General features: G+C 34.0%; 1 protein-coding gene across 1 annotated transcript in view; it reads right to left on the reverse strand.

Annotated features, from left to right (window-relative positions):
• KIAA0825 (KIAA0825 ortholog) overlaps window positions 1-12,455 on the reverse strand; it is a 235,677-nt gene that overhangs the window by 200,100 nt on the left and 23,122 nt on the right. Inside the window, exon 8 of the mRNA XM_088129998.1 lies at window positions 387-551. Coding sequence (XP_087986124.1) covers window positions 387-551 — 165 coding nt within the window. The remainder of the gene's footprint in view (window positions 1-386; window positions 552-12,455) is intronic.

A 12,455-nucleotide genomic window follows, 5' to 3' on the forward strand; every position in this document is an offset into this window, starting at 1 on the left:
GAGCCAGTCTACTCACTGGCTCTTAGTTCTTCACCGCAGTCGTCAGCTCCATTTTTTGCAGAACCGTCTTCACTCTGCCATTTTTTCCTCCGGAAGTCCATATCAGGTAATTTTTCATAGTGTATCACATGACTATTTATTTATTTAAACAATTTATATGACCGTCTATCTCATACCAATGTTTCTGGCAGTATAATTCTAGCAATTACAAAGGAAAACTAACTATCAAGAACAAAATATTTCAAAAGACTGTATCAGAAATAAGTTGACATTAAAAGGCTGATAAGAGTAAGTTATTGTTCTGTTTCCCTTATTATATCTACTGAAATTCTACCAATCAATTATTCTGAAGAAAACAATATATGGTAAACATAGCCATAGATTACCTTGAATATTTTTGTTCTCAGAAAAACATGTTAATAGCAGTCCAGAAGATAGTTCTTCAATATTTTCTTCCATCAACAAAAATGACTTTATAAGCTGGGAAAGGCACCTCAGTTGATGTAATGTTAAACACTGGTTCATTCCTTTTCTGGAATATTCCTCAGCACCTATAAATAAGGAGAAAGATAATCAGATTCAGGTGTCACATTTATAATAGCACTATATGTGGTATATGTTACAATTAATTTTATTGATATTACTAAAAATTACAGACAGAATATATGCATGTTTCATGTACATATGAATAAAACAAAAAGCTTTTCTGACATTTGTGAAAAATGTTCAAGTTTCTCATGTAGGAATGTCTAAAAATTAGAGCTATTTCTCAGGTTGACAATAAAATCCAACAAGGATATAGCTCATTCACAATACTTTTTAATATCTAAACATTTACCTAGAGATTATCTACAAGAGTAACAGTATGTTGAAGATATCTGGTTAAATTTAAAATGAAGACTTCAAACAGAAACCTTTATTTTTGTGATGCCTTGCAAAACAAAAATTTAAAGTAGGAAAGGAAAGAAATACTTTTCTCCTTATGTCAGTGTGGTAATGTCAACTTCTTGTCTGGAATCTCTGCATATTTATTTTTTGATCTTATCTTTATCCAAATTACTACCTATTTCCTGCCTCTTTGAAAATGATACTGTATATAGATTGATTCTCCTTCTGCTACATTTATATGAATCTGTTTCTTGATTCTGCCTTGATCCTATGACTTGACTGTTTCAGCCCTCTTTTTTACTCTGGTCTGACTCCTTGTAATTGCAGTTCTATATCTTGGTTACTTGTAAGCTGTCAATGACATTATCTCAGTATTGAACATCTATGTATAGTAAATACAGTATCTTCCTTTATATCAGCTCTCACACTAGAGAGATAAAGCTGTTATTATGTCATGTCTCAAACTGGAGGTTTCATGATTCCACTCCCATCTCCCAGGATGGAACTATTTCAATACATATTCCTGTGGTTGTTACACATTCATTAACCACCAAGAGGCAGTGTGCTACTGGTTTCATATTTATTGGGACTTATCAGGCACACATAACAATAGCTAATTAAAAGTTATGTGGTTCAAATCCCTACCTGGAACTGAACCCATAGACCATATATTCCCCTTCCTACCAACCTAAAAAGCCACTGTGGCTCATAAAGCTAAGTGCACTGTATACAGCACAAGAGCATATGAGTTTGATTCCTGATAGAAAATATGTAATTTGTAACAGTACTGAATTTTTCATTATACTTTATTGCTCTTATTAGGACATATTCTGACTTCCAATTATAAACATTTATTTTTATGTACTAGTGAATCTGATCATGTTTAATATCACCAATAAATAGGCATTAATTAATGTAAGAGGACAATGAAGAATTTACTAGAGGTAGTTTTTCTTTTGTTCAAAAACAAAAAGCAATTTTCCAGAAGTGAACATTATTCAAGTCAGTATTATACTTGGTTATTCAGTAGGGAAATCAGTGCTTTAGTAAATATATATTTATAAAATGTTGTCTTACTGTAAGCAAAAGTATTTCCTTTCATTGTAAGTTTATGTCAGATAGGCATATTATTGTCTAAAGCTATTGGCATGTTATTTGGATAATAGAGTTAATGTGTTTTAGCAAAGAGAGAAACAGCAAGTTAGATCCAGTTTGTAAATCAAAGGGTTCCTTTGGTTTAGAGAAGAACTAAGATTCAACAAAAGCCCCTGCTGGAGACAGAAAAGAGGACATTTTTATCTAGTTTCAATTCCCTCTTCGATCCTCACTTCAGAAAACAAGAGGCTGCAGAAAAATGGAGATAATGTTAAAAAATGGAAGCTACATGTCATATACACTTCTCTTTGAATCATGGAAATATCTGTAGATTCTTTAGAAAGAATTCCATCCATTTTATATGAGACAAGGCCAAAGAACTTCAGATATTTCTTCAAGCAAAAGAGCCGTCCTCCTGCTCTCCCAGACTGGACTGAAAAAATAGAAGAACCAGTTAACAATTATTGAAAGATAGGTAAGGCCTTCAAGATGCTATTTAACTAAAATTCATAACTGTCCCCACCAACATGGACAATGATGGAGGATGTCTAGAGTCACATTCAGCAGCATCTAAAAGACCACAGATTCCGGTCTCTGGTAAAACATTTATTAACAGTCCATAAAATTTACATCAAGTTACCATTTGTGATTGGCAACAAATTCCACTTTTAAAACTGCAGTTGTGTTAAATCCAATTCAGCAATTGATGACTTTCAAAGAAGCATCTCTAATGTTTGCAACTACGGCAGCTGAGATAATGTTTTGCTAACAGAAGTGGTTTAAGTTGTATTTGGCCATATGCTTGGACTTCAGATGGGAATACAGAGATTTCATATCTTGTCTTGGCTTGTGTACTGATATATTCTGTGTTTGACTCCACAGGCCTCTCTGAACTTCCATTTCAATGCCCCATTCTCATCTGCTTTCAGAGATTCCTATTTCACTTCTTTTATCTTTTAACTCAGATTTGACTTTTTTTCCCCATATACTTTTTCATGTTTTATCCTCAACATATGAGTCCTTTCTGCAACTGTTTATCTCTACTAGCCTTGCTTCATCTCTCCTGAATTCTTCCACCAACAGCTCGCTCTGCTTCAGTTAGTTCCTCAACTGGCTCACTTCATTCTGCCCAGCACTACCTTGCAAATGCTCAAACAAAAGTGGACAAGAAAAATCTAAAACTTTCTTTCCTTCAACAAATCCACACCTGAGTTACCAACACTTGCCCACGCTGCGGGATCCTCTCTATTGCCAAGTGCACCTGCAGTGGCACCACCATCGCTTCCCTACCCCCACACACTTTCACAAATATAATTGGAAATTGGTTGTCATACCAATCAGTATATTAGCATATATACAATATAGTATCAGCCTCAGAATCTAGTAAAGCCATTAGCCAAAGGTATATGAAGGCACCATCACTAGATTGGATTGCCTTTGTTCATCACATTTGCTTGACAACTTCATCAGTGCCTTACTGAATAGGAGTAGGTATCTTCCAGACTAGCAAGTCATTTTGGACCCTGTTTTTGTTAGCTTCTGGATGGGTTCTCCAAGGTCAACTCCATGGCTCCCTATACATTTACACTGCTCCTTCTGAAGAAGCTTCCTCATTATTGGTCCATTTTGTAGGGAATAGTCAGGGATTGTCTCAGTCCCAATTAGATGGAACTCATATCCTGCTCCCTGGGCTAAAAAGTGCTACTACCTTCTGCCAGCCCAACTCGAGGACACATTGAGAAAGAAGCTGCTGAATATAATACCTGTTTTCAGATCTCTTTGCAGGGCAAGGTTGCTGAAGAACTTTCCAGATGGAGTCTTTCTGCAATGAGATTTCATCAGCCTGCTCCAGGGCTAAAACAGACACCACTGTGGGGTAATACAATCACTAGTGAAGGAGTGATCCTTTGGGAAATCTTTATTGGATTATAAAACTGTTTATCCCCATGAATAAATATTGGAAGAAAATTTGGGACTCATAACAGAGGAAATAACACTTATTTTTAATAGCTTTATTAATTGTTGCCTAGTATTGTGGGATGTGTTAGGGAGAAATTGGGAGATTGGGGAATAGAATTTGGCCTAGGAACAAACATTAGAGCAGTAATTGGCAGGGGAGAATATAGTGAGAAGCTGTAACTTGGCCATTGTAATGAAAGGAGGATATACCTGAGCCATTGACACTATTGATTCTAAACACCCTCTTCCCTCTAGTAGAGCACACTGAGCACCTCAGTTTATTGGGGAGCTGAGTGAATGAAGCAGATAGAAGTAGAAAGCTGAGTGCAAATGGAGGAACTCTTGTGAGAAACTGGACTAAACATAAGAGTGGGATCCTCTTTTAAGATCATCCTTTTCTTATTCCCCGGTCTCCATTGTGCATGCAAAGAACAGGCCAGCAATGATTTTCTGTACTGTGTAGTAACTCCTCCATCAAGCTACTGGGGAAGGAAAGCTGGAAGAGCTGGAGACTCGCTGTAAGCAATTTGCATAATTCTTTGTAGACTAAATTGACCAGATTTGCCTTGATTTGGACTCTACTCCTGGGAAAGGTCACAGTGAAGTAACCTTGATGTATTGCCCGATTCATATGGATTCTTTTCAGTTTATACATCTCAGAATGTGGACAGTGTGCCTAGAGATGAAGGCCACCACTTGCTTTCTCAACCTTTATCCTCCCTAAACTATTAAATTGGCTAGGTTGAGATTGTCCCCATAACTAAGGGAGGTGATCAGTGCTCCCTTGAGTTCAGGTTGTGCCCCTGAATGCTTAAAGGAGGCAATTCTAAGATCTTTATTGAGAAATCTCTTTCCTGACCTGGAAGATCTTTTAACTGATCATTATAATAACTGAATTTAATTTTTGTTTTTCAATTGAATTTTATTACTTTTGTTGTGTTTTACATTTCATATTTTTTATTGTTGAAAACATTTTCAGTGTTCAAATAAAGAGTTTCAGTTATGGAACAGCTCTCAATTGATTAAGATTATTTGGAAGACAGTCTTCTCTAATGTAGAGAAAGGTGAAAAGAAAATTCTTATATACAATTATCAAAAAGACTCATTTTGCAATTTAAAAAGTAACTTGATTTTCAAAATAAGAATTGCCATAAAGAAAATAGGTGAGGGGGAAATCAAATTGCATATGCAGTTGTCTAACCCTTATTTGGATTCCATCCAAAGATCATCCATATATCACACATAAATATTCAAAGTATATAGTTAACATTGACAAAAAATAAAATTATGAACAATTAAATGGAGCTAAAATTAATAGGTAAAATGGTAAAATATATCAGGATTTATAAATATGACTCCCAGTAAATATAAATTTCAGTTTCTAAAATCTATAAATATAAATTCAATTTCTAAAATCTCCATTAACTTTATAGTGATGCTATAACTTGTGTCTTGCATTTGTCACTTATTATTTGCATGTACTCATATCCAATATTTTTATGAAATATTGTATTCATTTTATACATACTAATCACGTTCACCTATCATCCATGTTAAGATAAAAATATTGTTAATGAAATAGTAGCTACAGAATTAAATTTTTTTATTTTGTTATACAACAAATGACTTAACTAGGTTTAACAACCTATATATTGTTGCCTAATACTCTTAGCTTAGGCAAATTAATATTTTGGAATGGTTGCTGTAGTACTATTTCAAGCTAAACTGCTAGAAACAATGGTAGCAGTCTTCCATATATGACTTAATATAGTGATTTAAAATTTCACATCATTATTAATCACTAGAATTTAGAAGCTACCATTTTTATAATATATTGGTTTTTAAATGGCAACTGGGTTTCATTCAGATTGCAGAGTGATTGTACAGTACACCTGTAAAATTACAAAGTGTTCTCAAGCAAATCCCTCTGACTTTGTTAATCTAACACAAACATTGTTTGCAGATTGCATTTGTTATAAAATATGAAAAAGAAAGTAGACCCTCTAATAGTTATTGATCTCAGTATTTATGGGCAGTGATTTAAGTGCTATTTACCAAACAGAACAGATGCAGATGCTGACAAAAAGGTAAACAATTGTTGCATGGCTTATTGCCAGATTCCAAACCAATATATTAAACTTCAAGTGAAGCACATTTCCCCTATGGATTGCACTTATTGCCACTTCATTTCCTACGTGCACTGTCTCTCTATTGCTGTGCCTGGCAGTAAGCTATTTTCAGTTCTTTCATGACCCCTGAGGCCTAGTGCTACCTCACACAGCCATTAGCGAAGGGAATTGCATGTGTGTGACATGGTCTGAAACCAATTATTTGATATTTTCTTCAGAATGATGCCCAGGTCTGTTGGGAATGAGCAATCATGAAATAATTTACCTCCTGATTTAATTTTTTCCTTCACAAATTAGTTGTAGTCTGAGCTTGCTATACACAGCTGCCCATGACATATCTCTGTCTTATCAAGATTATACTTGAAATGATGAAAGAGAGTGGGGGACAAATAGAACAGACTGGGAGATTCTGCTTTAAACAGGCCTTGACAAGTTTATCAAATATACTAATCATATGTACTCTTTGCTGATTGAAAGTGACAGAATCATAAAAAATGTTAGAGTGCTAGGAGAAACAACATAGATGTAAATCATTATCATAGTATTTAAGCTTTTAAAATACTGGTCTGTTTTTCAGTGCTTTTTAGAACTACTGAAACCTATTAATATTAAATGTGTTTTAGAAGGCAAAAGAAAAAAGAAAAAGAAAAAACAGACTAAACTGAGCAGACAACCATTCTGAGATATCCAGATTGAGTTCCTCTCAAAATGAAAAACTGTATTATTTTCCTACTAGTAATTCTAAGTAGGTAGTTATGTCTATAATAGTTCTTTATTGCATGAAAAATATTTTCAACCTCTGTAAAAAATTCAGAATATTCTGTAGCATATAGTTATTGCTATAAATGATGGAAAGACCCAAAATGAGATTATATAACCTCACTGAAAAGGATCTCTAGTAAAGCACTCACAAACCATGTTCCATAAAGTCAGTCCAACAGAGTGAAAGTATGGGCTGGGATCCAAAAAGCAGTACAATTAGTTCCACATACACTAGAGAGCTTTGAGCATGTGTTTCTTGAATAGCAGCTGCCATGCCACATGGTAAATCAGTTTTGAAGCTCAGGGACTTCAAAAAGCAGTTTCTTATGTAATATGGGCTTTATATTCAAAGAAAATATTCCCATAATCTCACTGGGCATGCCTTTCTTTATGGGAAGAAATGTAAACTATCCAATCATTTAGAATCCTTCACTGTTATAAATAAACCACATTATAATTTAAAACATCTGAAATAAAGCATCTGTGATACTATGGTGTAGTATCCATATAACTGAGATCCATAAAATTCAATTTTCTTAATGCTAAGATTGATTTGAAAGTAAGTTGTTGCTGTCATTAATATCAATATTGGATATACTGTCACCAATATCAACTCTTTAATACAAAACAATCAAATTATAGGAAATGCAAACATATATTTTATATTTGTCTAGTTTGACCGTTCTATGGGGAAGAGAAATAAATAATGGTGAAAATTACTACCACAACTACTTTAGAAAACAACATGAAGCTAGCAAGAATGTTAAATCCACAACGTGTTATAAAATCATGCCATTCCTTAATAGTAGATTAACAAAACTATTGTACTAAAGATGGAGGACATTTTTAAATACTTCAGTTAAATCACTGACTAGATGTTGGTGAATATGGAAGGAAAGGCAAGTATTTCATTTTTCCAGCAACAATATTTTGTTATTATTATTTCCAGCAATATACTCTGCTATCTGACTATAAAAATGAAATTAACCAGAAATCCTAAAGCTGTAGCACACCCTAGCTTCATGTGTGATAGAATTTCAATACCAAAATTTATATTTAATTATTACCACTTACAGGATAGGCTATATGAATTGTAATCTAAATTCTGTACATGTAAAATCTATACACATAAAAGGAAAATTACATTCTCATTTAAACAAATAGATATATATTTGCCATTGCATTTTGCTTCTAAAGCTAGTTTTCAAGCATACCTGCAGTAAAATATGAACTAAAATTTTTGTATTATGCAAAAGTGCATTCAAATGTATACATTGGGGTAAGTTTTTTTAAAAAAATGTGTATTTGTGAGAAGAGACTCACAAAAACATTAAAGAAAACTGAGAAAAATGTGACTATAGAAATGCATCTATTAGAAAAGTATGCATAAAAGTGCATCTGAATATTCAATTTTTTTAAATTTGCAAACTTTTGCTGAAATTGGGTGGGAGAAACTTAAGGTGCAAAAAGTAAGAAACACAAATCAAAATACAGTAATTTGTTTAAACCTGTCCTGATATGAGACTGATCTAATATTATGAAAACATTATAAACCCTGATTATACTAGGATTCCAAATCTGTAGCCAATTTTTTTTTTATCCTAATGACTGACACCTGGTAAACTTACTGCAATATAAAAAGAGACTCTTGGCATTTTAATAATATTTCTAAATAGGCATATTTAAAATAAATTCACAAATCCATGCCTATATGCCTTCCCTCAGTTCAGTTTTATGTAAAGCTCATAAAACCATTCATTTGTATAAAAGTCCAGGCACATAGCAACATACCTAGCAGAATATATAGCCAGTGGAGGGGAACTGGGATTTGGAAGAAGAAATGGATTGGGTCCCTTATTAGCAAAAAAAAAAACAAAAAACATACATTTTCCTACAGTAAAAGACAAACAGAAAATTCACATCTAGGTCAGTATGACAAATAGGTAACTGAAGCTGAGAATTGATGCCTCAAACCCATTGTTTTAAAATTTAATCTGAACTATGAGAAAGTAATATTCAAATTTTAAACATCTCTTTCTCAAAGATGCCAACTTAATGTGCACAATTTTTTTAATGAGCTATTTTTGAAAAAAAAAATCTAAAGCTAACCAAACTTTAAATTACTGAAAGTATACACAATGCCACACAGCTTAATAGTATCTCAGCAAGGAGCACTTAATTAAGTTTTGCTCAGGAGACAGCTGATATGTGTTGAAAAGAGTCTAATAAAGAGTCATGTAACATTTTTTTTTTCTCAAACAATAGTGTAAGTGCCTTAGGAACCTCTTCAAGAGACCTTTTAGAAGTCCTTCTTCTTTCAACTCTCATAGGTGTGTATGGTTTCCTTTACACACTACTGTATGTTTCTAAGAAAAAGTAACTTAATAATTCTCTCTCAACTTCTTTGTCACACTCTTTTTTATTAAAGAAAGTACTCTAATACATAAATCTCATATTGAGTCCAGACCGCTCAAGAGAAATCAGATTGAAGATTAAATCATTTTTATCTTTTATGCTTGGGAGGAGAATGCAATAATTAGGGGGCATGGTGAGTTATCTTTTTTTCCCCTAACAATAGGAAGAACACCCAGGTGTGCAAAGGAGGCTTTGAGATGAAAATAGTGTTTTCTAACTGGAAATATTTAGATAAAAATGACCAAATTCTGTTTTGTTTGCAAAATCTTCACAGCAAATTAAATTTTACATTTGAGCAAAATTTTATTAGGCAATATACATGGAAGAAAAAAAAATTATAATACAACTATTAAAACTGCAAACATAAGCCATCTACGTATAGCTTGTTTTTTTTTTAATGAAATAAACATATCCAAGAATAATGAAGTTCTAAATACAGTAACAAGATTCCCCTTTCAATAAAATGGCATTAATAAGTTATTTGAATGGTAAGATGTTTATGGTATCAGCCTCAAAATTCCTTTAGCAAAAATAGTTTGATAACGTTTTATCTTCTAAGCTGAAAAGAAGCAAGCATTTCAACATCATATGGACACAATGAAACATTTTCCTGCAGCTCAAACAATTCTGTTCATCGGAGTCTCTAAACTCTCCACTTCTCATTTTCAAAGCATATGTCAGTTTATAATGTAAGGAAGAATTACCCTTCTTCCCTTTCTGATAACAGAAACCTTTCCATGGACATAATGAACTGGACACTACCCTTCTTTCCCAAATTTTAAAAGTCACATAATCAAGAACATTATTTGTAATCTTTTTAGATTTTTATGACCTTGAAGTGTTTTTCATTTTTATTGCACTTATTTTTATACTGCTTCCCATACAAATACATCCCTATGCAATTTAGAGGATATAAAATACAATATTTATAAAACAATATAAACCATAATGATTATAAAGTTGAGGAAAAAGAAAATAGAACCACAGACTCACTCACCCAGCAGCCATACAGGAAAGGCTTGGGTGATAGTACAGGTTTTCAACAGGCATCTAAAAGGTATAACAGACACCTCAGCAATTCAGAGGGAAAAGCATTCCAGAATCCAGGTGCTACTATGGAAAAGTACCAGGTGGCACTATGCATCTCTTGGCACATTTCCCTAATGACCTCAGTAATTAACCAGACTGCAATGGAGAAGAGAGTCAGTCATATGGCCTGTTCAGGTGTTTAGGGCATAAGAGTTTAACAACATATATCATAAGCAAAACTGAACTTGGCTTCACAGCCATTTAGCTAGTGCAGTTGTTTCAATGGAGGTGTGGCTTCTGCATTGTTAAATGTCCAATTGGCAACCTAGGCACCACACTCTGCCTCATTTGCACCTTTTATACCAAGTAGAAAAGTAGCTCCACATAGAAGCCATTATGGTAATCTAGTGTGAGCTAACAGTGCATGGACAACTGTAGTTGTCCCTGTCCAGGGAAGGGGATAATGATAATATGTACTCCTGGCCATTGAGATCACTTAGGCTTCCAGTGGCAATTATGATTCTGGAAGCCCCCTCAAAATATGTAACTATTATTTCTGAGAGAATGCAACAGTATTTAGAATATGCAACCTACCCATCTCCATCTCCCATACCCAGATAACCACCTGTCCACAAGGTCTTTGCCTTGTCAGGATTCATTTTCAGTTTACTGATCTTTATTCATCCCATTACTACATTTAGACACTGGGTCAAGACATGTGCAGCCTCTCTTGATCCAGGAGTTTTGAAAAAAGTATAGCTGAGTATCAGCAACCTACTTAAGACACCTGGCTCCTGAACTCCTTATGATCACCGCTGGTGACTTCATATAGATTTTAAATACTACTGAAAACCTCACACAAAACAGTTGCCACAGTACCCAATATTACCCTCTGAAACTATCCTTGCAAACAGGAGTGGAACCACTATAACACAATGCCACTAACTATTGGGCAGGATATCACAGTCAATGGTATCAGAAGTCACTGAGAAATCAAACAGCAAATAATGTTTAAGGTCTATCCTACCTTTATAAGCTGTTCATTATTTTCCTGAATAAGTGTCTTTTTCCAGATAGTAGTATTAAAATACATTACAAAAAGCAAAAACAAAACATCAGTTAAACAACATGGACAAAATCCAACCAAATATCGGTCTTGGCAAAATTCCATTTAAAATTCATGAAGAGAAGTTGGCAAATTCAGTGCAACAACAAGGATTTATCAACTATTCTTAGATAACGTCCTATAAAATGCAAGAAGAAAAACAGCAACCAAAATTTGCAATATATTTTATATGAATATTCTTTTCAAATCATCACATTTTAGCAACAGTTTTCTCTAGCAATTTAATCAGTACTCTTTTAATATTATTGTGTTAATAGTTAAAAGTAGGAGAACTAATTTAAGTTATGTTGAGAGGACAAACAAAGTTTATCCAGAAGGAGAAGGAGAAGGAGAAGGAGAAGGAGAAGGAGAAGGAGAAGGAGAAGGAGAAGGAGAAGGAGAAGGAGAAGGAGAAGGAGAAGGAGAAGGAGGAGGAGGAGAAGGAGGAGGAGGAGGAGAAGGAGAAGGAGAAGGAGAAGGAGAAGGAGAAGGAGAAGGAGAAGGAGAAGGAGAAGGAGAAGGAGAAGGAGAAGGAGAAGGAGAAGGAGAAGGAGAAGGAGAAGGAGAAGAAGGAGAGCAGCAAACCTTTGGGCGATTATCTATCATCACAGTATCCTTGAAGGCTCCTCTATTTTGATTCCTAAATTTTATGCTTTCCCTCTTTCCTCTTTGATCATCAGTTCACTCTGAAGCAACCTCAAGATACAGTTCATTCATTATTCTATTGTTATTAAGCATAATATTCTGGGTGTTCTAAAATAAGTTGGTGATTCAAATTATTGCTAGGTTTGGACAATTTTAACTTCTCATTTTAACATCCTATTTTCATTTTCCCCTGTATTCTTCTTCTCTGGTAAGTTCAACCATAATGACAATGATATCATTATCATACATGCTTAATGATTTTGTTGATTCTTTATTGCGATAGAGAATGGGAAAATAATTGATATTCCTCTGATTATTCTAGTATTATTTATGCAGAATGAGACCATAATGTGGTCTATCTTTTGTTTATTGTATTTGGATGTATGTTTTGGCTATCTCTATAAATATAGATTATGTTCAAATCAAGC

This window comes from Python bivittatus, unplaced genomic scaffold (genome assembly GCF_059951505.1).
Source record: "Python bivittatus isolate LINGU-HERP-01145 unplaced genomic scaffold, Pbiv_v1 ctg000850_np1212, whole genome shotgun sequence".
Classification (NCBI taxonomy): domain Eukaryota; kingdom Metazoa; phylum Chordata; class Lepidosauria; order Squamata; family Pythonidae; genus Python; species Python bivittatus.